Here is a 27,748-nt window from a genome sequence, read left to right on the forward strand (position 1 = left end):
TGAAAGTCTCTCTGAAAGCGTTTGATATCAACCCTGACTCCTGGGAGGAATCTGCAGCGGACGGTGACAAATAGCGCCTGCTGTGCACAAAGGTGCCAAGTTGTGCGAGGCTAACAGGACTGCTGCAGCTGTTCAGAAGAGGCAGGCCAGAAAGTCATGGGCAAACAAGCTCCCCGACAATGATATGCCTGTCTTTGTCTGCCCCAACTGTCAGCGAACATTTCGTGTGCAGATTGGACTATTCAGCCATCTGCGCACTCACAGATAGATTCATGAGCATCCCCCCCCCCACCCACCCCCAACCACCACCCTCCCCCCATCCCCCAGCTGGATGACAATGATGGTCATCATCGATCTCGATGGACACACACCACCACTACTACATATTAACCACGAGACATATATATGTTAGTTTCAACACAAGACAGGTTCCCTGAAATAGTAAACACCCACCAACAATTGTGCTGCTGCATTTTCCTTATGTGCAATGCTTCTTAATGACAAGGTTAATTCCCCATCATAGTCTTCAGCCACATAGACCGAAAGTTGTGTGTTGTAACAACAGAACCAACACTTCATAATAACTCCAATGGAAGTTGCATCCATGAGAGTCTCACTGGTTGGCTGAGCAAACTTTCAAGTTGGGGAGCAGCCATAAATGTGTATCAAATCAGACAATACTGTGCTGTCCTAATCATTTGTCTACCAAATGGCTGCCTGTAAGGACATGACAGTGCTGCAGTGTGGTTCAGTATTAGCTGCCAGCTGCAATGTGGGTCGGTATTAGCTGCCAAAGTATCTTGGACTAGTTGGAGACTGTCCAATTTGTAATAGTTTTTGAGCAGCCTTCTGCTGGAAAATCGAGTCAACAAGGACAATGGAGGGTTTTTGTCAGCCATGGGTCTATTGTAATGGCCCTGATAATTTAGGTTCATATCAGTTCATGCTGTCTTCTTGAGAAAATCAAAACAGGGCACTACACACCACACTATGGACACCATACAGCTCCACGTCATTCACCATTCATCACTGGTTGCTGGAGGTTTCTCTTAGCACCTCTCCTGGAACCATCAGCATCATGAATACAGACAACTTGCGGGTCTCCCAGCTGTCAGTGCTCACTACATTGGCTGTTTCTGCATTTTGATCTGCATCCCCTACATGATTTATGTCAGTGAGCTTTTTATGTCCATGGCTATCTGTCCTTCAGGCAATCATACTCTGTTTTCAGGACTGGTGCATGCTTAGTGTGTCCACACACTGCTGGGATTTGAAGGAACCTACCATGGAGACCCCACTCTTACCAGCTTGTTATTGTGTCCTCCAAACAAACAACAACAAACATGCTTAGATTCTACATGAATGCAACACAAAGGCAAAAACACTAACACACACACATATCTATCTATCTATGTGTGTGTGTGTGTGTGTGTGTGTGTGCAGAAAATTATTTCTCCTGACTAAAGCATAAAGAGAAGGCTAACACTGGAGGTGACAAGCTGCCACAAATTCTAAAAGTAACAATTCTGTTGTTTTCAACACAGTATGTTTTAGGTGTTTTGGGAATCACCACATAAGTCTGTTTGCAGTGATTATAATTTTATTTAAAAAACAAAACAAAAAATCCAACACATATACCACACTGAAGGACTACAGGTAATTACTCATCAGGTTTTGAAAAAAAAAGTGTAAACTGTTAAATTTGAACCAGAATACATGATTCATAACGAACGTGGATTATTAACAATGCAGAACAAAGTGAGTCACTTCAATCATGGTCATAATCATCACTGAAGCTTGTACTGTACACATGGCATGCATGGTCATTTATTGCCAGTGTCGTTCTTGTACTGCAGTCTGGCAGAGAGGGACTCGTGAACAAAATGTGATCAGAATCATCACTGTGGTTAAAATTTTTTTTTTTTTAATCTACAATCTTGAGGTAGAAGTGCAGATAAGCAAAACATAATTGTAATCTACAATCTGTTACAGTGTGCTGTGAACAAAAAAAGCATTCCTGATCACTCACCTTCAAAACTATCATCATGAAGTTGTATACGAACAAAAAAGTCCAGAGCATCCATCACATTAATTAACAACGTGGCTTTTTTCACATGATAACAGTACATTTGTGCCAGCACAAATATTGAATGAGTTGAATTTTTTTTAAAGCACCCACTTTAAAGAACAAAGTTGTATCTTTCATGAAGCTCTGTCACGAAATCAAAGCTGACAAACTGTGAGGCTTCCTTCTCTTAAATTCCAATATATCATGAACTCTTTCCTCTCACTAGCATCGTCTGGCCACAGCAATTACTTACTGTGAGATGGAGTAGAAAACAGTTTGTCATCCGCCATTATGTCTTTTGGATTGACCAAGGAATGCTTTTGTACCAACTTCTGCAAAAAACAACTTTGCTATGCTGCTTTATGGGGAAATACAGAAAAATGCATGAAACAGCCACAACCATCTTTATGATGAAGTGTAGGGCTTATTGTATGGTGAAGTTCCAACACATTTCTGTGAGATTCAGGCTGTCCTCAGGGACAGTGTGAAATTGATGGAGCACCACCCATTCTTTCTACCTTTACATGCATGCAGGAGTTTTTGTTTTTCTATCATAGTATAGTGGATTTTTGCTTCAGATTTTTTCCAGGAGCAACCCTATGATGCCATAGGTTTTTTTTTCTGTGCATTAAGTGCGTACTTCACCTGGGGACACTGATTTACTGTCTCATGCAAATGACTAAATTATCAGAATAAAATCCTCAACCACCGTTAGCTGATAGTATGGCAGCTGTCTTACAGAAAATCTAAAGAAAATGAACAGAAGATGAACATTATTTTATTTTATTTCATTTTATTATAAAGAAATAAAAATTTAAAAAAATTTTTAGGGTAGGGTGGTGAACAGCCAAATTCCTAGGTATATTACAAATGTTTTAGTCAATGTAAATCATCACCATCTAAAGCAAGCATATCCTCAATAATTATTGAACTACAATTTTGAATTCTTTTAATGCTAAAGGTACCACAAACACATGCACTGTATCTTTCCCCTTTCTTGCCATGCGTCAATAATACAAACATTTATGGAGACAAACTTCTGGTGAACTAACTAATCTTTACACATGATGGTCAGCAATGAATTCTCTTACGGAGCTGATAATGAATGAAAAATACAGCAAAATTCTTAACAAAACCCTGCTTAAAATAGGTGGAAAAATACAGGACAATTTTTCCTGACTGGACCAAAAAATGAAAAAAAAAAAGGAGAAAAACTACCCTGCAACCTGTTCCAGTGACTCTCATTAGCTGTCAACTCCATTTCCAAACCTTTTCAGCCAATTCAAACTAAGTAATGTAAGTGAAAAGGAGCTGTGGTTTGGTTTGGAAGAAAACCTGTTTCATTCAAGACTACAGATCGCAAAGGGTGACTCAGATTCTTGCTATGCAATTGGAATTGATCATCCCGCCTTGTCTCTTTTTTGGTTCTTTCTTGTTTTCTTTTTATATAACAGAACTTCTGTTTCTGTCCAGATCACACTATCACACCACAGCACCTTTTCACTTTCCAGTGGATGGCTGAAAAGATCCAAAATGAAGTTGATAGCTGCAGAAAATACTGGAGCAGACTACAGAAGCACAGTTTATTCTGTTCCATTTTGATTGCCTGCTGCCATGGATTTATCTTTATAACAGAGTTAAAAGTTATCCTAAATCACTGCTCACAACCCATTTTCGAGAAATGACAAGTGATGGAAAGGGACTGGGGGAAGGAATACAGGAATACAGTTAAATGATTACAACCTGAAAATAAAAATTACATGCCAAGGCTATACATTAATCTCAATGTTTGCATGCTGATGATGAGAAAATATTTGTTCATTCTGCAATGCAAAATCTTTGCAGGGCAGCTTTAATGCCATGTTGGGCAGTTTGTCATTTCTTGACCAAAAAAAAAAAAAAAAGAAGAGAAAGAGATTGGCTTGGACAGGTACATAATACTTATTACAGACTGACAAATGAAGGGGTACATAATACTTATTACAGACTGACAAATGAAGGGCCACAAATAGAACACATAATAATAATAAATAATAATAATAGTACATATACAGCGCTGAATGTTGTGCAGAGACAAATTAAAGCGCTTTCACACCAGTTAAAAACCACACACATTAAAAGCAAACAAAAATTATCACCTTGCTGGTTTTCATATTTCAGCTAAAATTAGAATGCAAACTGAGAAAAGACCCACTCTAAAATAATGATAAAAATACAAACCAATGCTATTTTGAGTTTGTGTGCGCATATGTGACCTACACATGAAGGAATAAAAATTTTAAAGCACATTTTGCTTTAAAAAAGAAAAGAAAAAAAGGACTTCTATAAAATGTCTTTTCAGTCAGTCCTGTCAGGACAAAGTGGTGTGGAGAAGGGTTGAGAGGGGAAGGGTGAGGCAAATACAACATCCGCATTGTCTCCATACCAGGTCAGTTACAGGGTCAAACTCACCCAAACACCTCCAACATACCTAAAACACCCCTAAAACACAAACTAAAGATGTCTATAAACCTTCAAACACACCACCTAAAGAAGTTCAGAACACATCAAAGACATAAACCAAAAAAGTTTGAAACACCTTTAACACACGAAACAAATACAACACTTTTCTCAACACTTAATGCAAAAAAAAAAAAAAACAACAAACAAAACAAAACAAAAACAAAAAAACAAACAAACAAAAAAAACCAACAAACTAACACATCAGGTACACTAAATTTAAAAATATAAACTCTCCAATAAAAGTTCAAAACACATAAACCACAACAACAAAACACCTAAATACTACTAATAAAAAGTGTGGGTTTTTTTCAATGTATCAAATACCACCCAAAAAAAAGTATAATGAATCACCCTGAAAACATAAACAAATGAAACAATTTTTATCTGTCTTGAGAGAAAAAAATTACATTGCACTCAATACTTTGGCACATGATCAAAACAAAGAATACTGTACACATGGTTTAAAACAGCAACTTCAAACCCGTTTTAGTTAAACTGACACCAAAAGCCAGGTTGTCTGACTGGGAAAGATCTACAGGTAGTTATTCAATACTGTCAATAATTTTGGTCATATAATACCACCCCAAGGCTAGGAACCTTATCAAAACAACAACAAAAACAACAAAAAAGTACAAAATAAAAAAAATCTCCAACCATACTCTGGTCTGGAAAAAAATTAAGATATCTGGTTTCTTAACACTTTGTACAATTATTTTCCTCACTATTTTCCCATTACACACTTGTTTTCTCAACATCCCCCTGGAAAAAAGAAGTTTTCTTTCTCCTCAATCCACTTCTTTCTCATTTCTTTGGACTTTCGGATGCTTTTTGTGGGTGTGAGATGTTTCCTTTGAGACTGAAATAGCTTTCATGCATGTCTGATTTAAAATACCATACAAGGCCCATGGAAACCAGTGATACAAATGATTTTGTATAACTCTGTAAGCCTGTGTCATAAATGTTCATCAAGGTATATAAGTCTACATGCTGCTTGCTTATGTGAATGCATTATACCATCTTTCAGTGTAATATGCCATTAAACAAAAAACAATCCAAAACTTTTTTCTCCTATCCAAATCATCATAACAGAAACTTACAATGTTCACAATACATACTGAAGCAATATTTTTCTCTTCATCCCAAAATCCTTTAATTTTCTGAATATGCCCCTAAGATGCAACATCAAACAACAGATTTTATGAAGATTTTTTCCCCCGTTTCTTAAGGGCTACAAAAACATTATTTTCCAGTCATAGTCAAAACCTACAAATTCAACACGTCACTATTGATGTAAATCCAACCTGACAATCACCAGTTTACACAGCCAGATGATAAAAATAGATAAAAATGTCAAGAAAAAATCCTTAACGATGGACATCAAATGCTCAGACATGCATGCATGCACTCACAGAGGAAGAGGGCAATAAGAAAGAGGGAAAAAACTAAACTGGATATCATAAAGTAAGAATTTCCTAAACAGGATACAACATAAGAATTTCCTCCAGTCCAGACTAGAAACAACAAGACCATGAGGGATAAATCATCTTTCTCCAATCAAAAATGAAGAAAATAGGAATCAACTGAATAAACATAAACTTCAACTTAAGAAAAACAAACAAACAATATAAAAGCCTATATTTAAGAAATACCAACAATTTATGCAATTACTGATCACAATTGAGCTGAAGGATCCCAAAGACCAGTGCGAACTAACTGCATGTGTTGTGGTAAAGAGAAGACAGGCTCCCATGCTGAAGTGATTTCATGTTCATCAACCTTGACCATCATTGGGGACCAGCGACTCCAGCTTCAGCCACTGGTAAGGAATACTGATCCTATTCAGACCTGGTGTTTCTAAGAAAGTATCTGATCCAATGTTTGTGTTCAGTGACACCGGCTGCTCCCCACACAGTCCCTGTCCATTCAGTGGGGTCTGCAAACCTGTGGGCAGTTTATCTCCAACAGCAGCGATAGTGGGGAAGAAAAAGTTGAGAATGCTGACTTCATTCACACTGGGCGTTTGTTGCATGGGCTGACTGTAAAGTGTCGTGTCATGAAGGAAGAGAGGCATGTCAGAGTCCTGTGGGCCGCAGGGCAAATACTGGCACATGATCATGTTCTGTACAACCTCCCCATCATCCTGCTGCACAGCCATTGACACATCTGGTACAGACAGAACTGGAACAACATGGTCACCTCCAATCCAGGTATCTGCAGCCATCCATCCCTGCTCAGAGGACAGGGAGCTGTGAATGGAGCTTTCACTGCCTGGCATCACATGTAGTCCCTTCGCAGACATAGTCTCATTATCTGCTGTGTCACTGCTAAGGACAGAACCATCTCTTTCTAAAACTGTGTGTGTGCCATTATTACAGTCTGACAGTACACTGGATGGTGAAGGGGTAGAAAGATATTTAGCCTCATCATCATGAACAGGAGTGACTGATGGCTGAACTGGAAGTGAAGTGTTCATTCTAGTTCTGTTTCCAGTTCTTGTGTTCATTACTGTTGAAGGCCTTCTTTCCCTGGAAGATTTTCTGTTGGCATCCCAACCCTGAATTCTCTCTGAAGTACTTGTGTTAACTTTTTGAACTTTTGACCAAGATGCTGCTGAATGATTAGCACTCACATCTCCATCTGCTTGGGGATAATGCCTTTTTCTTGCTGCCCGGTGACTGAAATTACACAGTGAATCACTAAACCAGTTTTGGTCATTCAGGATACTTTTGTCCAAGTCACAAGAAGCAGAGGAATCAGAGTGTACACCATCCACATTATGTGAAGCATTACTGAATGCCTGCAGTGAACCTTGTCTGTCACATTGGTGGGGAGAAGATCTGACAATAGCTCTACTGTTGCCAGGAGCTTCTATTATCACTGGCATGTTTTCTTTGGTTTTGTACTGCCTGTAAGCAGATTCTCCTTGCTCAAAATGTAGTCTTCTCATAACATTTGTGTTCTTCATAACAGAGCTTGTGAGTGTATTCGCACATACAGTATGACATCTCCCTGCACCCTTTCCTGATGAGGCATGTGGCAGAGGGGTCACTTTATCCATCCGCTGACTGGGTGTTTGTTCCCATCCTCCAATAGCCTGTTTTTCTTGGTGCCTGTCTGGATAACCTTTCCCTACTGTTGCTGTGCATCCTTTTGTTTTAAGAATTCTTGTCTGTGTGTTAACAGCCATCTGCTTCTGAGTTGCTGAGCTTGGAGATATTTGCTTTGATTTTTGTGTCTTTGCTTTTGTTTCTTTTGATTTTGACGTCTTTACTTTTATCTGGTCTGATACTGGCGTCTTTGCTTTTGTCTGTTCTGATTTTGGTGTGCTTGCTTTTGTACAATCTGACTTAGATGCTCTGGTTTTTGTCAGGTTTGATTTAGGCGTTTTAACTTTTATGTCTGTTGATTCTGATGTGCTCCCTTTCAAATTTGGTGTGACGACTTTGGTATGTTTTGATTTTGAAGTTTTTATTTCTGTCTGGACTGGTTTTTGCATCGTCACTGTTCTTAGTTTGGCCTTTTGTATGCTGGCATCCCTTGGTTCTGATCTCTGGGTGTTCATTTCAATCTGTTTTGATCCCGGAGTGTTCATTTCAATCTGTTTTGATCTGTGAGTGTTCGTTTCAATCTGTTTTGATTTCAAATTGTTCATTTCCGTCAGTTTTGGTTTTTGTGTGCAAGCTCTCCTTTTTGATTTTTGTGGGCACACTGTTGTCTGTATGGATTTCTGTGTGTTTACTGTATTCCATTTTGTCTTTGCTGCCCTTGGTGCAGTATGTCTTACAGATGACATGCTGGCTGCTGTCCATGTATCTGGTGACATGCTTTCTTCTCTCTGTTTAGCCACTGACATATCAAATGCTGTCTGATTAGCCACTGGCATCCTATCTGCTGTCTGTTCAGCTGCTGATGCCCCATTTGCTGTCTTTCCATTTGCTGTCTTTTAGCCACTGAACAGAACACTGTTATTTGTCTAACTGTGGGCATATCCACTGATGTCTGTTTACCTTTTGGCACACCCACTGCTCTCTGTTTCATTGTGGACAAACCCAGTGATGTTTGTTCTGCTGGTGGTGAGTACATTTCTCCTCTGTCTTTGGCTGTTTTGGTGTTCACTTTTTTCTGTTGAAGTCCTCTTCTAACTGCTGTGTGCATGGAAGATGACAAGATTTGTGCACTCTGCTTAAATGAATATGGAATAAATCTATTTGTGTTCATTTCAGTCTGTTTAGCTGGTGATGTGCTTGTTATCATTTTCCCTGCTGACACACTTTCTGGTGTCCATTTTCCTGTTTGTTGGATCACTGATGTCTTTTCAACAGTTGATGCACTCTTCATGGTCTCTGTTATTGCTGACATCTTCACTGGAGTCTGTTGAGAACTCTTTCCTGTATGGTTACCTGCTGAAGGTTTACCCACTCTTGTCCATTTATCTGTCGATGCACTTGAAGGTCGCTGTTTAGCATGGGAAGTGCTAATCGCTCCATGTCCAGTTCTTGCTGCTCTCAGTACTGCCTCTGTTGGTGTGTTAATTGCTGGCTGTTTAGGTGTTGATACTGCAACTCTAGTTGTTGGTGTGCTAACTGCTAGCTGTTTGGTTGGTGATCTCAAAATGGCCTCTTTAGCTGTTGGTGTGGTAACTGCTAGCTGTTTGGTTGTTGATGATCTAAAAATGGCCTCTTTAGCTGTTGGTGTGCTAGCTGCTAGCTGTTTGGTTGTTGATGATCTTGAAACATCCTCTTTAGCTGTTGGTGTGCTAACTGCTAGCTGTTTGGTTGTTGATGATCTCAAAACGGCCCCTTTAGCTGCTGGTGTGCTAACTGCTAGCTGTTTGGTTGTTGATGATCTCAAAATGGCCCCTTTAGCTGTTGGTGTGCTAACTACTAGCTGTTTGGTTGTTGATGATCTCAAAATGACCTCTTTTGCTACTGGTGAACTAACTGCTGGCCATTTTGTTGTTGATGCTCTCAAAACCACCTCTCCAGTTGTTGGTGAGCTAACTGCTGGCTGTTTGCCTGTTGATGATCTCAAAACACCCTCTTCAGCTGTTGGTGAGCTAACTGCTAACTGTCTGGTCATTGATGCAACCTCTTTAGCTGTTGGTGAGCTAACTGCTGGCTGTTCAGTTGAAGCTCTCGATACTGGCTGTTTAGTTGGTTTGCCAACAGTTGGCTGTTTAGTTGTTAATGTTCTTGATGCTGCCTCTTTAGCTATTGGTGAGCTAACGACTAGCTGTTTAGCTGTTGATGATCTCAGTACTAGCTGTTTAGCTGTTGGTGTGCTAACTGCTACCTGTTTAGTTGCTGATGATCTTGATACAGCCTCCTTAGCTGTTGATGTGCTAACTGCTGGCTGTTTACTTGTTGATACAGCCTCTTTAGCTGTTGGTGTGCTGATTGATGGCTGTTTAGTTACTGATGCTCTTGAGACTGTCCCTTTTGCTGTCAATGTGGTCACTGCTGTCAACTGTCCTCTTGATGTGCTCTGCAACGTTTGTTTTTCAGTCAAAATGCTATCCACTGCTTGTTTCCTTGTTGGTTTGCTCATAATCATTTGCTCTGCAGCTGATGTTCTCTTCAGATCCACTGTAGGTGTATCCACTGGTATCTGTAGAACTGTTGGTGAACCCAGTGGCACCTGTTTTGATTTGGACATGGTCTCTACTGGTTGTTGCAACTCTGAGATGCTAACAGGTGTCTGTTTAAAAGCTGGTGGCTTCAGTGCTTTTGTCTCCACTACTGACACATTAGAACTTGTGCTCACTGGACCTTGTTGGATGAAAGCTGACCAGTCATTCTGTTTGGCAATGGATGTGTTTGAAGTTACTGCAACTGTGACAGTTGAAGCATTCTCTATACCCGAATGGTCTGAAGTCGTTTCTGCAATAGACATACTGATAGCTGACCTGTCTTTAGCTACAGACTTGTCCGCTGAGATGATCACTGCTTCCCCACAGGCACCTGATGTGTCCATTATTTTCTGTGGTACAGCTATATTCACTGAATCAACTGCTGAAATGCAACCTGCCATTACTTCACTGGTCTGGTTTTCCTTTACAGCTCTGCAGGGAAATAAATCATTTTCCTGTGTTGGGCTGGGTGACAATATCTCCACATCAGTGTTGACAGACAATGCCCTACATGTTGACACAGACTCCATGCCCACATTCTGATTCTTTGCATTCTCATTCCAGTTTATGGAACCATGACAAACAACAAGATTATGACCAGCAGAATCATGCTGGTTCAGTAATTCTTGAAGTGGTCCAGACTGACTTCTGGTAGCTTGAATATCAGAGTCAATGCCCCTGTCTGTACTGACACCACCTTGTCCATGCATTTCATTTGCATCTTGAATGGTTATTGTTGATGCCCTGGTCGGTCTGTCTGCATCTCTAAAAGCAAGATATGTGGCTGTGTGGCGTGGTAAAGCTGCAGTCTTTCCACTTCGCTTCAACTGTACCAGGCCATCACGGTCAAGAGTGGTGTCTGCCTTCTTACACTGTCCCACACTGGTCACCGGACAGGCCTCCCTCTGATGGTCAGCTGTGATGGGGTCCTGAGGCAGCACACTGGAGTCACAGCTGCTGATTGTGTCCAGACTGTCCAGGTCCCCCACAGCATCCTCCTCCATGTCAGCAGTGGTCAGGTCATACTCATCAAACAGATGCATCAGGTCAATGAATGTGTCGTTACCATCACTCTGGGTGCTAGGTATAGTATTTCTTGGTAAAGATTCACTTTCATTGCTGCCAACAGTTTTATTCATAGATATTGTGTTCATGTCATGTTCAAAGCCTCTGACCGATGTGTTATTACTTGCAGTTGCAGAAGTTGGCAGCTGCTGACTGCTGACATGGTGAAGATGGGTGCTGGCAACTGCTGGTGATGGGTGAACATTTTTGCTGGTGACCACAGTCCCTTGAACAACTACAGGGCCAGTAAAAACACCAGAACTGCCAACAGGTGAAGTTGCTTCCAGACCACTGCCATATTTTTTATTCCCTTGGGGGATGACCTGGTGTCCTGAGGGAAATGAAAAACAATGATCAGAGTAAAACGATGTATCACCAGAATGATGATTCAAAGAACCAGAGTCCTGAAGTTCTGATCGTGATGCACTGTTCAGATGTGTGTCTGAACAGAACTCTGTGTCATCTCCAACTTCCACTCTGCCCTCTGGGGTTCTGCTTCCTGGAGTCTGGAAAAAAACAAAAACAAAAATCATATGAGAGTTTTCTAGCTATATCTTTCTGTCAACATAAACTTTTAAACTTGTATAACAGCATTAAAATTCACATCACAATGCACCTTAAAGAACATGTGGAGGAAAAAATAATGAAAGATATATACCTGTTCCATAATCGAACTGGTGGGATGACATTTCTGGCACTTAGATGACACATCACAGGTTACACTTGAAAGAACTGCACACAAACACATAGCAATAGAATAAAAATGTATCAATCCAAATAAGCTGATAATAGCTATAAAAGTGTTGAAAATAATACTTTTATAAAAATAATTGCATCCTCTTTCAAAGAAAATTTACTTCAAAACAATTCTTTTAAATTTCCACGATAATTTCACTAACACTGTGTGTGTGTGTGTGTGTGTGTGTGTGTGTGTGTGTGTGTGTTATGAGAAAGAGATGGAAGAAAGAATGAGGAAAGAGGGTAGGGGGGAAGTGAATGAGTGTGCATGTGTGCCTGTGGAGTTGATGTGTCATGAAAACAAACACAAAAAAATGTGTGTAGAAAATGTGCAGAGCCAAAGCACACACACACACACACACACATGGAAGGGGGAAAAACTCACATTTGTCAATGTTGCCATACAGCTGAATCTGTCGAGAAGCATCTCTCATGCAGCTGACGAACAGTCTGTGCATTCGGGAGTGGAAGTGCTGCTTTCTGCGGCTGATGCTAAATTTCTTCTTACACCAAGAACAGTAAATCTGTTTGGCACAGACTGCTTTGTGTGTATCTAACAAGTCCTGCAAACCAGTGACACATCACGTTCCAATGATTTCAACCCAGGGTAGAATGGAATGCACTTTCTTTATCGGTAGTTTTATGTAGCATCTCTTTGCTATTTGCAATACTTCTTCACCAGTATTGTGATACTGAAGTGGGCAAATAATGTATAAGGTATATCCCTTTCAATTCTTCTAAGCCCAAAGAATGCACAAGGTACACCACTTTAAATTCGTATTAGCAAAATGTTCCTTTTAATTCTGTAAATAAGTATATCAGTAAAAAGCTAGAAATGGAAACAACAGAAATGGGAACACAGAAGAAGAAGAAGGAAACAACAACAACAACAAAAATGCCAGAATATTCAACATGTCAGAATTTTCTCCATTAACAAAACTACAAAATACTCAACATAATATTTTCAATATGGGGTGTAGTTATGAAGAATTTATCAACACAACCATTTTCAATCATAGCACTCACGGAGGATCAATTAGTCTGATGTGCATTCCTTCAAAATGACTTCTCGGTGCTTTCTATTTGAAAAATACAATCCTAGACACAGTCCTCGTCTCCCATCCATCTTCACTGCTGCTGTCATTACCAATCCTTTTGAACTGACAGTCAAAGCACATCACTTTTTTTTAAAATTGACAGCACAAGTAAGACAAGACTTGTGCATAATAAGAATCATAAACAAAAGCAAAAACACACACAAAAAAACAACAACAAAACAACAGACACTGCAAACTGAAACTACAGTGAAAGCAAGCTGAGCAGACTTTTTCAGATGAAGTTTTCTTTTAAAATTCAAAAGTTCAAATGAATATACATTAACATATTAACTGTGTTTGAAAAGAAAGATCAGACTCTACCTGCCACTTCCATTTAAAGTATTGTTGAACCCACACAGACCAGATGCTGGATAGAGAAGATGGAGCAGGTTTTCTATAAAAGTCAAAAACATTGTGTGAAGCATCTGCCACATTTTTTTTCTTTTTTTGTGTGAGAGGAGAATCACTGCACACAGGTACTGATCTTAGTGACTATGCTGCAAAAAATAGTAATCTCAGAAGCAAAATGCATATAAATCAGGACAACAATGTCACTTACTTCACTTGAAAAATGATGATGGCAACTCGGGCAACAGAAGGGATGACAGGATCTTTCATGTTCCTCTTTAGCTGTTTGGTTCGAGTGGAAACTGCAAGAGTTGCATCTGTAGTATTCACACTTCCTTTTCTTTGACACTGGAACCTCCTCCTTCATTGTTTTCACATGGTCTCTTCCAGTTTCAGTCCTTACATTGTGATGGTAAGATTTCTTTCCATGTTCTGCACAGAAAGGAATAACTGGCAAAATGCCTTTAGATCTGTGGCCCTTTTCTCTTTCTTGTTGAGCACATTCAGCTCCACTGCTTCTTTTCACAGCAAATTAGATAATATTTCTGTTAAAGGTAGACTGATGAATTCATACATATATATTTGAATGTGTTAAGGTTACTGGATAGTTATACCAGGTTTCTGCAGTACAAACATTATGGTATAAACCCTTTCAAAGAAGAGGGGGGTGGGGGGAGGGCACAGCAATCTACAGACATAATGGGTTTAACCCTTTCAAAAAAGAGGGAGGTAGAACAACAGCAGCAACATTTACAAGTGTGTTTCCAGCCATTCTTGGAAGGTTTTTAAACATGTAAACCAAAACACAATGAACTCAAATGGCAATAACTGAAGTAAAAAATAAAAAGACCCACCAAAAATACAACACTATCCAGGTACTTTCCATGATTTGTCATTCACTGCACAATTTGTCTTGCTTCACTCCCCCCCCCCCCACCCCCCCATCAGTTTTAGAGTTATGCATGCGTTTCAATGACTGGTGCAAAAGCACTTATGATTTGTCTCTGCACAAGATTCAGCGCTATATAAATATAATAATTATTATTATTATAATGAGGCATCATAGCACATGGACTGACTGGTCCATATAAGCTGTAAACATTTACTGAAAAAAGCCTGACCTAGGCATAAAGGTATAAACCCCACCTACTGACTTTCTTTTGATCACAGGTAGACAGATTGTTGACTCAAAGCGTCTGTTCCTTTTTTCCTGGTTAGAAACTATAAACAATCATTCAATTATGGATCAAACTGACTGAAATCAAATCAGTAAAATACAAACGGTTCCACCTGGAGTGATGATACTCTTACTCAAAATATTATATACAAAAAACTACTTCCTCTTTCTAATCAAATTACCATCTAAAGGAAAAAGGTAGGCAATTTATCTGAGTGAAAGTTTATCAGCTTACAAAACCTTACCAAGCAATGAAGACTTGGATGTGTGTAGATCTTGTGCCAAAAGGGAGAGAAGTCTCTTCCTTCTTTTGGTGTCCGCTGCTGTACAGGTTGATGACACAACAGGCTCCTTCCTTACAGAACTACACAGTTCCTGACCAAGTTCCGAGCTACCAGGCACATCCGCTGAACATGTTTGATCAGAGACCATCAAACCCTCAACAGTTTCATTCTGTTCTGGGTAAGCAAACCTACCTGAATCAAAAGGCTCAACTGCAGTTTCTGAATGATTCACATGTTCACATTGCCTGCTCTTTGAAGAGTTTCCTGAAGAAATTCCTTCATCACTTTGGCAAACTTTGGTCATCTTGGTACAAGCTTCCACCATATTTTCAAAACATGTATCATCTATTCTGTCATTGTCAGCTAATTCAAGACTTGTTAAAACTAAGCAGTTGTACACTGCAGATTTATCAGCTTGTTGGCTTTCTTCAGCCACAGAACTTTCTGTCTGGACATCAAAACCTTCAAAGCAGTTGCTACTGCTCATCTCAGAACAAATGTAATTCATGTCAAGCGAGTTGATGCCAGTGAAAGTAGAACTGCCTTTTGCTAACACGGGTGTTGCTGGACAGTCAGCAATTCCATGTGATTCTGAAGGTGAACTGATTCTGCTGAGGCTCGACACACTTACTGGGCTGCCAACCTGACAAAATTTCGGCAGCTTTTGCATCAGAACAACCGGACTCATATTTCCTGCACCATTAGGCCCTGGGTTCCATTTTGTGCCTACTGGGCTTTTCATTGCAACAGCTGCAAGCTTTGTGCCATTCTGTTCAACTGAAATAACACTTCCAAAGTTCTGAATATCATGTCCAGCATACTGAATGCACAGACTGTGATCACAATTCAAATTTTGCGGAAATGAACTTGAAGCTTGCTGCTTTTCCTCTGTTTCTGGATTAAAAGAATGACTTATCTCTGACTGTGAGGCTGTCACACCATTGAAACAAGATGATGACACGTCAGACACTCCAGAAGATGTGTGTATATGCATTGTACTAGGACTAAGATGCTGATCCTGCATTGCTAATTTGTCTACTGTCTGCACAAGCAGACAGTCCTTAACTCTAGTTTCCAGTGTTTTTGCATTCGACACTCCATTACTGACACACTTGCCAACTATAAAATCACCATTATCTACAGAAGATGTTCTTGAACAATGACGAACATCACTTGAATAAGAAAATTCCTCTGCAAACTGCTTTTTAAAAGCTGGAGAATGTGAACCTGTACATGGTAGTGATAAAGTGTTTTGCTTTTTTTTCAACAATCTCTGGGACCAGTTTTCCCACCTTGACTCAAATTCCCTTTTCTTCAATTCTAAACGTGCTGACCTTCGAAGCATATTTAATTTGATACACTCTACTTCAATCAAACACTTCCTCAAAATATGATGAATGAGATATTACTTCCATATGGGTTCTTGCTGGATCTTCAGGCAACCTGCAAACAGCATTACACAGGCACACATGAATTTCATCAGACTGCCCAACCTGTAAACAGCATTACATAAACACACATGATTTTCAACAGACTACCATATCATTAAGACTTATTTCATGTTTTTCAAACAAAAAAATTAAAAGGGAGCAAACAATTGACTGTCACAGCACCATATTATCTCAACACTTTGCCTTGTTTTTCATTTACAAGATAAAAAAAAAAAAGAAATCACAAAGGCACACTGTCTCACACTGTAATATAAACAAGTCATGAAGTTGGTTCCTGCTGGTGCTTGAACCCCCTTCATGTCTATACACATGCAGATCAAATACTCAGGTACATAAATACAAGTGAACATGGGAGTCACAGCCTGCAAATACATAAAAATCATTTTTGTATTCTATTCTGGTTGTGGTCATTTATCACAAAACTGTTTCCATTATTATTTTGTTATCACTGGCATTATCTTTATTATGTCATGATTATAGGTATAATTATAAATATTGATGTTATTAAGTATTATTATAGGTCAGAAGAAATTCTCACTCAGCTTTGTACATAGAGATTAACTTGACTGGACTTTGTTAATATGTAGTGTATGTGTTGGTAATTACAGTATTCTGTTGTATATAACGCTGATTCTGTTATACAGTTATAGAGCAAACACTGGTTTGCTTTTGGTCATAGTAGCGTCTTTTCAGTAACTTTAAATAATTTACTTCAATAAAAAAAAAGACATAACTTTGACTCCGTATTCCATTATGAACTAGATGTTCAAACTCAAAGTGAGATTGTCACTGTAGGTTTGGGTATGTGAAGAATTTGAGGGAACTGTCACTTTATAAATGTTACTATTTACCATCACATCTACTGGGATATTGATTCAATAGTTGCAATTTATTGTTAAATATCAATCAATGTTAATGAAAATACTTTTGTGGATGGTCATGCTGATTTTATCAGAAATGAATGCAATATAATAAAGTAACCCTTAATCATTCATTGGAATGCAATGGATATAATAATAATTATTATTATATTTATATAGCTGAATCTTGTGCAGAGACAAATCAAAGCGCTTTCACACCAGTTATTCACATGCATGCTTAACTCTAAAACTGGAGAGAAAAAAATGAAGACAAGGAAGAGGCAGGGAAGGGAGGCTATTTTGGGAAGAGGTGGGTTTTAAGGCCAGACTTGAAAGAGCTGTGTGTGGAGACTTGACGAAGCGTAAGAGGAAGTCCATTCCAATTACAAGGTCCAGAGACAGAGAAAGAACAGCGGCCAACAGTCGAGTGTTTGAATCTGGGTATGCGTGAACAGAGTGGATCCGAAGCCTATCGTCGAGAGTGAGATGGAGCGCAGAGGGGAAGGCAGCCACAGAGATAAAAAGGGGCATATTTGTGAATACATTTATAACATAGAGGGCTGATCTTGTATTTTATTCTGTGTGAGGGAGCCAGTGGAGATGTTGCAAAGAGGAGTGATGTGCTCAGATCTTTTCTTTCTGAGGATGAGTCGGGCAGCAGAGTTTTGTATGTGCTGAAGGGACTGAATGGATGAAGCAGGCAAACCAAACAATAGAGAGTTACAGTAGTCAAGGCGAGAGAGAGAGAGAGAAATGACAAGTCTAGATGTTGTGTCAGTGGAGAGATATTTCTGGACGGAACTGATGCGCCGCAATTGACAGTAACAGGATTGACATGTCTGACTGATAAATTTTTGCATGGGCAGTGTGTTGTCAAGGACAACACTGAGGTTCCTGACTAAACAAGAAAGTGGGATGGATGTACTGCCAAGTTTGATTGTGTCAGTTGTGATGGAAGACAGTTTTTGTTTAGTTCCTATGATCACTGCTTCTGTCTTGTCCGCATTCAATATGTAAGGAGTACATGTTATCTTTTTGTGTTATGTGCACATGTGCTATTGTTATGTTGAGTGAATGTTATCCTAGGACTGAAAGACTATTCTCATCAGCTTTACCTGTTTTGAGAGTACTGTTTTTTCTTCTAATTTTGTCATTCTGATTATAACTGCTTGGTGTCACCCCCCCCCCTCCCCGCCAATACTTGATAATAGCATGTAAATGATGTGCACCACTTTGTTTTAAAAGTAAGTATAGTGTAATCTTCAATTCCATTTCTGTATTTTTTATTTTGTGATAAAGAAAAGTGTTGACCAGACCCATGCTGTGAAATCACTCCATATAAGTACTCCATACAACTACTTGAAACACACATTCTGCTTTCACATATAAGACTTTTGCACATTACGAGTTGAGGTGTACTATGGTCACGGTGTTTGTTTCTGGTTGGACAAACTGGAAGCCAGTTTATGCGCGCCATACGACGTTCGGTGCATTTCTAATGTTGCACACAGGTCGGTATAATGACTTATTTGATATTCTAACCAATCAACCATTAACTATCTGCTCCTTTAATAGCTAAAAACAATGTTAACGTTTTTGGGTAATACGTTTTTGTTCAAAATATTGACTGTTTGGTACCAACCTGGACGTAGATCTATCAGTCACTACCCATCATTGTCGCCTGTCCCTTGTGCGCATTGCGGAAGGCAGTGATTGACGTCACGTGGTTACTGTGTCAGCACGCACCGAAACGATCTCCTCTTTTCCCCACCTAATCGTTCCTAATCGCCGATAGAAGTCAAGCCCGCAGTTGTCAACTGAAATGCCGATCATAGAGTAATAGAAGGTGATCCCTAAATTGACATGGAAAGTGCCGATATCACTGTGAAAAGCAAATTACACTGACCACTCGCGCGCACACATATACTGACGAGCGTGCGCATACACACACGAACGCACTCAGTGACACATATGCGTGCGCGCGCGCGCGCACGCACACACACACACACACACACACACACACACACACACACACACACACACACACACACACACAAACGTTTGCATATGCGCGCGGTCTCTCTCTCTACCTCGCCCCAATGGGGCCGTTGGTGTATATGTGTTTAACCCTCTGAGTCTGCCGGCGTTCACTGATCGTCCGACAAAATGGCAAACGTTAGGCCTATAGCCACTTTATGTGCAAGTAACTTTGTAGTGATCGAAACAACACTATGATCTTTGATTGACGTCAATGCTTTTAGGTCAGCCGATGATGCGGCACTAGGCACAACAGTTCATCTGGCGAGAATCACTTTACTTTATTTAGATCTGGGATATATAGCCAAATTACCAAAGGTACACACGCTCGCACATACACAAAGCACGCACACACATTTAGTCCACACACTTACTTGGAAAAAAAATACAGGCATGCGCACACATTCTGCACAGCAGACACACACTTTTTTCCTCCTCTCTCTCTCTTCTTCACACTCACACATGTGCACACACATGAGCGCGCTCACACGATCACACAGAGCTGAATTATTATAACACACGCACACATTTGGTCTCTCTCTCTCTCTCTCTCTCTCTCGCATACTGTACTCACAGAGTTGAATTGAAACCTCTCTCTCTCTCTTTCTCTCTGTGTGTTTGTTGGTCTGTCGTCTGTCTATCTGTCTGTCTCTTTTTTCGCATACACACACAGTTTTTCGGCGGTTTATGTGTGTCAAATTGTAGATAAATCATAACCAGTTGACTGAATCACTATGCACCTTGTTAGATTTTTTTTTTAGATGAAATCTTATATTTTTGTTTGCTGGAGAGCCTTCCAAATGCGTTTTAAACCATTTTTTGTTCTTTGTTTTTTGTCTGGTTCAGTTCACGGGGGGCATGCCTTGCCCATGTACCCCACCTGAACCCCAATTTTTCAGGGTTTTTTTGTTTTGTTTTTTTAATCTTCTGCGTGTTGCACCCATGCATGTCTCACCGTAACTCCAATCCAGAAAATGGTTAAAAATTTAATTAAAGAAGAAGACAAAAAAACAAAAAAAAAAAAAAAAAAAGGAGAGAAAAAAGAACGAAAAAAGAACAGCCCCACCAACTCCTTTCTTACACAGATGCGAAAGGTGTGGCCAAAACATACAGCAGACAGTGCTGTGAAAAGCAAATTACACACTGGCACGCGCGCGCACTTGCACACATGCGAGCGTGCGCGCACACACGCATGCACTGACACATAGTCACCCCTTTCGAACCACAGAAAGGATTGCTGAGATGTTCATGTGCTCTGCCAAACTGTGCTGTCTTTCCTTTCTTGCCATCTCTTTCTTGCACTTTGCATATTAATACTGGTGTACTTTTGTAGTTGTTCTACGTTCTATTTTGGGGGGGGACTTCAAAATGCTCATTTGTATCATCGAAGAGTTCTTTGCACCTGGCGAGTCTTTGGGAAACTGTCCCAGAAGAAGTCTCTCCAGAGCTTCAGACACTGATGTGGCTTCTGATGGCACGGTTGTTGTGTTTCCTGGCCACAAAAGCTTCAGCTGAGCTGCCAGCACAGATGCCCAACTGAACGATGTCTCTAAAACCTGTTTCTCTCACGAGTTTTTCAACAGTACCAAGGAAAGAACAAGTGAAGCGAAACGCACCATGACACAACACTGATTCTTCTGGGACTGTTCATTTTGCCAAAATTATCAATGGTCAACAGTGCTTTCTTTACAACTGCAAGGTCAAACGTAGCAAAAGCATACTCTTGACCCAGTTATTTTGTTGCGTTCAGTGTCACCCGAAGAATGTGTTGCAGTTACACTGTGGCTGGATGAAGAGCAGGTTGCCGCAAACATATATAAGAAAATAGAAAATAGAAGAAAATAGGGCCGATTCTTCACCACTTGGATAAACAATAAAAGGTAATGCGGTATCTCAAAAAAATATACTGGTGGACTTTTATGAAACTTGATGAAATAACAGGACACAGGAAAGGGCTAAAACATGTTTGTTATGCAAGTGATTTGTTCTAGCAAAACAGATAATTGTTTGGTGTTGACCGAGATAAGCCCTTATAATGGAGTATCCAGCAATAGTCAGCATTCGGTTTGTGGACTGAACCTCCTGCAAAGTACGTGTGATTTCTACTCTGTGATGCCAGATGGCCATTTAAAGTATTGTAATGCATAATGCACAAGTTCTTTCCAACATAAAATATAATTTGTATATGCTTCATGTTTTAAGATCACACTGTGACATGCGCCATTAAACCTAACTACTGTATCAAATGTGTGTATTGTGTTGTACCTTTCACACACACACACACACACACACACACACACAACAAAACAAAAAAACAGACAGAGAAAAAACACCATATCTCGCTGTGTGAAATTCAAGCTGCTCTCCCATCAAAGAAAGCACTTCGCTACAGCCACATTCAGCGCCACCCATTTCATTTTGTCCCCATCTTATTCTGTTTTGCTTGCAAGTGTAGGTATATACCTATATTTGTTTTCCTACCAAGGTGAATACAGAATATTTCCAAAAACAACCCTTTCAGCCCTTTCAGTTGTTGCCGTGGGTTCTTTCACGTGCGCTAAGTGGCATGACTGATGCACACGGGACCTCAGCATATCGTCTTATCTGAATGACTAGCGTCCAGACGGCTACTGCTCAAGTTCTGATGGAGAGAAAGAAAATACAACTATAAAAGACAAACAGTGTGCTTTCGTATTCCAAAGAGTGACTGCTATATTGTTCCTCTGAAACTAAGGAGGCAAATAACAAGTGCATTTCTGTTATAAAGAGTAACAGTGGGTATCCATTGTGATTTCTTGAGTTCAAGTTATCAGTACACATGACGAGTGCGTTGGTCAAATGGTCAGAGCATTGGAATCTCGGCCGACGAGTTTCCTGAGTTCGAATGATGTGTGCAGACCTGCTTGTGCCAGAACTGACCAACTTTGTGTAGTAGCCTACGCACATGGAAGATCAAATGTGCATGTTAAGAATCCTGTAGTCCATGTCCGCATTCGGTGACTTATGGAAGCATACCCAGCATGTACACTCCCGAAAACTACGGAATATGGCTGCCTACATGGCGGGTTAAATAAACAAAACATTCACGCACATAAAATGTTATATACCTCTCTCTCTCTCTCTGTGTGTGTGTGTGTGTGTGTGTGTGCCGTGTGTGTGTGTGTGTGTGTGTGTGAAACCTGATTGTCAGAATGACACGGTAAACGAATGATGAGCGCTCAATGGCAGCTGTCAGTCAGGTTTACCCAGGTAGGCAGCCTGTTGTGCCAATGGCTCAGTGTTTGTAAAGCACTTGCAGCTTGGTTTCTGACCGACGACAGTCGCTCTATTAAGTGTCCATATCATCATCAGCATCGTCATCATACACAGTAATAATAATGGTATTTATATAGCGCTGAATCTTGTGCATAGACAAATCTAAGCGCTTTCGCACCAGTCATTCTCACGCACGCATAACTCTAAAACTGGAGAAACTGAAGACAAGGAAGAGGCAGGGAAGGGAGGCTATTTTGGGAAGAGGTGGGTTTTAAGGTCAGACTTGAAAGAGCTGAGTGTGGAGACTTGAAGAAGCGAAAGAGGAAGTTCACTTCCAAATGCAAGGTCCAGAGACAGAGAAAGAACGGCGGCCAACAGTCGAGAGTTTGAATCTGGGTATGCGTAAATAGAGTGGATCCGAAGCTGATCGTAGTGAGCGAGATGGAGTATAGAGGTCAAGGCAGCCACAGAGATAGGAAGGGGCTGATTTGTGAATACATTTGCAGCATAGAGTGCTGATCTTGTACTTTATTCGGTAGGGTATGCATTGTAAATGTCCTTCCCTTTTACTTTACGATTCTTAAATATAAGGACACAATAATTAATTTTGATTAAGGATTTATAAACATGATTTGTTGGAACTGACTCACGTAGAGGTAATGTTCACATACCACGCACACAGATTATTATTATTATTATTATTATTATTGTGTGTGTGTGTGTGTGTGTGTGTGTGTTGTTGTTGTTGTTGTTGGTATACTAATATAGGCCAAGTTTATTCATTTAAAATAGATTGAAGTTTCACCAGTCCGTACTGAAATAAAGAAAAATAAATTAGTATACATTTTCAAAGGATGACAATTTCATTGGACTTCGGTTGTGACCTTATCACTACTTACCATCAACATTACATAAAAACGCTTTTAAGAACTGATGGGAAATGTACGCTGTGGAGGAAAAAAAAACGTAACTAAAGAAATTTGTTTTTTGATTGGTTCCCTGTTAAAGTGGAGTGATGGCCTAGAGGAAACACGTCCGCCTAGGAAGCGAGAGAGTCTAAACGCACTGGTTCGAATTATGGCTTAGCCGCCGATATTTTTTCCCCCTCCACTAGACCTTGAGTGGTGGTCTGGACGCTAGTCATTTGGATGCGACGATAAACTGAGGTCCCGTGTGGAGCATGCACTTAGAGCACGTAAAAGAACCCACGGCAACAAAAGGGTTGTTCCTGGCAAAATTCTGTAGAAAAACCCACAAAGAAAACTGCACGCAGGAAAAAATACAAAAACAAACAAACAAACAAAAAAGAGGGGGTGGGGGGTGGCGGGGGGGATGGGATGGGGTGGTGGTGCTGTAGTATAGCGACGCGCTCTCCCTGTGGAGAGCAGCCTGAATTTCACACAGAGAAATCTGTTGTGATAAAAAGAAATACAAATACAAATTTGTCATGGATTTATGTAGATCCAGTGTAATTTCACACCACACACAAATATTGAAAGTGGTATGGCTTGTAATGTCCCGCTTTTGAAGGGTTGAGCTATTTGATTGCAATGGTTAAAACTGAGGTGAAAGGTCCCAGAGTCTTTTTACGGCCATCGGGGCAGTGAATTCAGATCAGATTCGCTGTGTCTCAGACTCAGCCATTGGAAGACATACCCATTGCTCTCCTTTTCAGTTTCAATTTCTCGAAGAGGCGTCACTGTGTTCGGACAAATCCAAATAATTATACCTGACACTACACATCTGCTATGCAGATGCCTGACCGGCAGCATCACCAGACATGCTTTGTCAGGCCTTGGGTGTATGCAAAAACATGTATATTTGTTTACCTAACAGAGTGGATTTCCTGCTACAGAATTTTGCCAGAGGACAACACTCTTGTTGCCATGGGTTCTTTTTCAGTGCATACTACACACACCGGGGACCTCGGCTTATCATCTCATCAGTGACAAGATGCTCAGTTTTATTTTGAAGTCAAACTTGGGAGAGAGGGCGAGAGCGGGATTCACTGAAACCCAGACTCGCATGGACTCTGTATTGGCAGATGGACGTCTTCACCATTCTGCCACCTTTCTCTCCTTCAGCCATTTTAACCTTCTCCAACTGGCCCGTACCCATTCTCACCTTGGTGGAGTGAGTAAAATCGGAGCGAAGTGCCTTTCCCAAGGACACAACACCATGCCAAAGCAGGTTCTGGAACCATGATTACTGGTGAACACTGGATTGAAAGTCCAACACCCAACGATTCTGCGAAGGTGCCTCAGGGATTGCAATGGATGTTTATTTAAGTCTGACTGGTTGGCACAGCACAATACAATAGACAATACGATACGATACAATGAAAGCGGAAATCACTTCATCTGGGTACACATCATTCTGCCATGAAGAATTCCAGAATATTCAGTACAAGAAATCACTTCATCTGGGTACACATCATTCTGCCATGAAGAATTCCAGAATATTCAGTACAATCAGATATCATAATTTATTTCTGAAACAAATTAAAATGATCAGACATGTGTGTACATTTTCACCGAATCACAAAGAAATAGAAGAATGACATTGTACTACTGTGCAGATCATCAGCAAGGCAGAATGGGTCGAAGTGAGTTAATGGTAAGACTGCAGTGTGTTGGCCTGTGGCATTAGATACTGGAAATCCTGACTCGAGAAAGATGGCATTACCAGCAAAAAGGCTGTGTACAAATTATAGATATCTGCTTTTTGTCAGTCTCTGAGACAGAAAAACTTATGAAACTGCAAAGGCAAAAACTTGGCCAGTGATCAGATCCAAATGAGTGTGAAACTGTGGTTCAGTGTACACACACTCTTGTTTTTGGATGAGAATAACAGAATGCTTCGGTCCAGTGCTGGGATTGTAAGAGCAGTGTTGATATCCTCCAGTAAGTATGAGGAAGTTAGTTCCAGGTTACCATGAAAAACAAAACATGGTTGAGAAATCAGATCCATTTCAAACAACAGAAAAAAAAGATATGGAGAGTTATTGCCACTGCATAACTTGTACATTATTTTGCTGAGGCTCCATGGGGGAAGTTGTTGTTGTTGATTTTAAGAGCTTACTTCTTGATCTTTGACACAACCTCCTTTTGTGCACTTGTGTTGACTGCTTACATAGGAAACAATGAATTGCAGCAAGTGTCCCAAGATATGATGTTTAGTACTTGTTTGTAGATTAGGAGAATTTTGTGTCCTGTACCAGTTTGTTCCAGGATATCTCCTTGCATCTCTTAACAAATTTTCTCTACATGCACCACCTGAAAGCACAAGCCAACAAAAGCCAATAATTTTATACCACTCATTATTCACTGCACTTCAAATTTCTGTTTCAACAAAAGAAACACACACAATGAAGTTGATTGAATGATTATATTATATTTTTTATTTTCATTCCCTATTAAATAATTGTCATTCAGAAAGCAGAGCAATTTTTGAATTTTGAAAAAGAGACAGCTGATTAATAATTCATTATTGCTGTACTTTACATTTTTATATATCTTAAATATATTCAGATAGCATGCCTTGAAGGGCCAAAGGTTAATGGTGATTTGATGACAAGTGGAAATGAAGACGACACCATCATGACCATGGAATTTGATTTTCATAAGAGACTGAGGATCAAGTCTACGAATTGTTTTCACTGTCACAATACAGAATAGGTTGACCTTGGCCCAATTCAAAATGGGTTTTGGCTGGTGAATTTAACCAAGGCATTACAGCAGCATCAATGCAAGGAATAATGCTTCTCAGTGTAATCTTTACACAGTGCATGGATAATAAAATTTACAAATATAATATCCACATTCTGTATTCAGTACTGTGTTATTGGGAACATTTTAGAGACAAGAAATCCCACAACATATAATAAAATATATATGAAAAATATGTATCATAAAAAAACCTATATATTAGGTCTGTCATGCCAATGCTCAGCTTACATCACAGATTGATATAAGCTAACAGCTGGGCCAACAGCAAAGTGAGAGCTGTATGATCAATGGTTTCTCCATTGCAATGGGAAGTCATTTACAGTCTAGTCTTTTGTGAAGGACTATGACTATCAAACTTGGAGGCAAGATTGCACTGGTTCTTATTGCTGCAGCCTTGGGGGCTAGTTGACCTTTGGGAACCATCCCAGTGCTGACTGTCCTAAAACCCTCTTGGCCAAGAGAGTGGGGGGTGTAATGTGGGCAAGACATTCTCCACTAAAATCAAATTCAAGCCCAGATATATATATTTAAAAATAAAAATATGTTATTTATCTATAGAGTTTTGCATTCCCATATAGAAAAAGAATTCCATGGTAAGATGACTTCACACACACAAAAAAGGAAGAAATCTTATAACAACAAATGACAGTAGGGTCTAAAGGATATATACACCTATTACAGAGAGAAGGGGTGTGGGTAGGGGTGGGGGGTTCGGGGGGGGGGGGGGGGGGGGGGGGGGGGGGGCTAATTGAGAAAAGGAGCAGTACCACTTAATGGCACTGGGAAAGACACAGTACCAATTACATTCAACAGGACAACACTAACTGCAGAGAATGAGCATCAAAGCACTTAATTCACTGACAATTCCTCAAAGAACCCCCCAAAAGATCGAGGTCAGTGTTCTTTTTCCCAACTTAGCCCCTTAGTAACGAACAAACTTCCCTTCTTAGGCCATCACTTGGATTACCCAAGTTCAGTTTAAAAAAATGTCTAGAAAGACATGACTTTCATTCTGCCTACCTTCTTATTGACCAATGTGTTTTTTTGAAATTCTGCTACTTTTCTGGTCATGTTTGTGTCATGTTACAAAATTGATATTTAAGAAAAAAAAAGGTCAACTGCTCCCAGAGTAGGAGAAATAATAGCACTCTCATTTTTGAGAGAAAAGGGGCAATAACCATACCCTGATCTTCCAGCTTTTAAGAAAAAAAAAAGTCAGCACTTTCTGGACAGAATGGAGCACTAATAACAGTCTAGCTTTTGAGAAGAGGGTTGAATAACCCTTGGATAGTAGGGCCATTAATAACAGTTAAGTTTTTGTGATGGGGTGAACATCATGTCAAAGTAGGCACAAACAACATTCTAGCTTTGCAGATGTGGACAAACATCTCTTGGACAAAAGGGGCACTAACAACAGTCTGTATTTTGAAACAGGGGTAAATATCTGACAGAAGGGGTACAAAGAAATCTCACAGAGAGATGAAGAATTTAACCATGTCTTGGCCTCTT

General features: G+C 40.0%; 1 protein-coding gene across 1 annotated transcript; it reads right to left on the reverse strand.

Annotated features, from left to right (window-relative positions):
- Nucleotides 1-1,659: 1,659 nt before the first annotated feature.
- Nucleotides 1,660-18,900, reverse strand: LOC143286144 (uncharacterized). The gene is made up of 6 exons (XM_076593747.1): nucleotides 18,862-18,900; nucleotides 14,870-16,351; nucleotides 13,659-13,879; nucleotides 12,388-12,565; nucleotides 11,923-11,996; nucleotides 1,660-11,770 (listed from the first exon to the last, which is right to left on the reverse strand). Exon 6 carries the CDS (start codon nucleotides 8,451-8,453, stop codon nucleotides 6,342-6,344), a length of 2,112 nt encoding a protein of 703 aa, XP_076449862.1. The 5' UTR covers nucleotides 8,454-11,770; nucleotides 11,923-11,996; nucleotides 12,388-12,565; nucleotides 13,659-13,879; nucleotides 14,870-16,351; nucleotides 18,862-18,900; the 3' UTR covers nucleotides 1,660-6,341.
- Nucleotides 18,901-27,748: the final 8,848 nt, after the last annotated feature.

The sequence above is a fragment of the Babylonia areolata genome, chromosome 9 (assembly GCF_041734735.1).
Source record: "Babylonia areolata isolate BAREFJ2019XMU chromosome 9, ASM4173473v1, whole genome shotgun sequence".
NCBI lineage: Eukaryota > Metazoa > Mollusca > Gastropoda > Neogastropoda > Buccinidae > Babylonia > Babylonia areolata.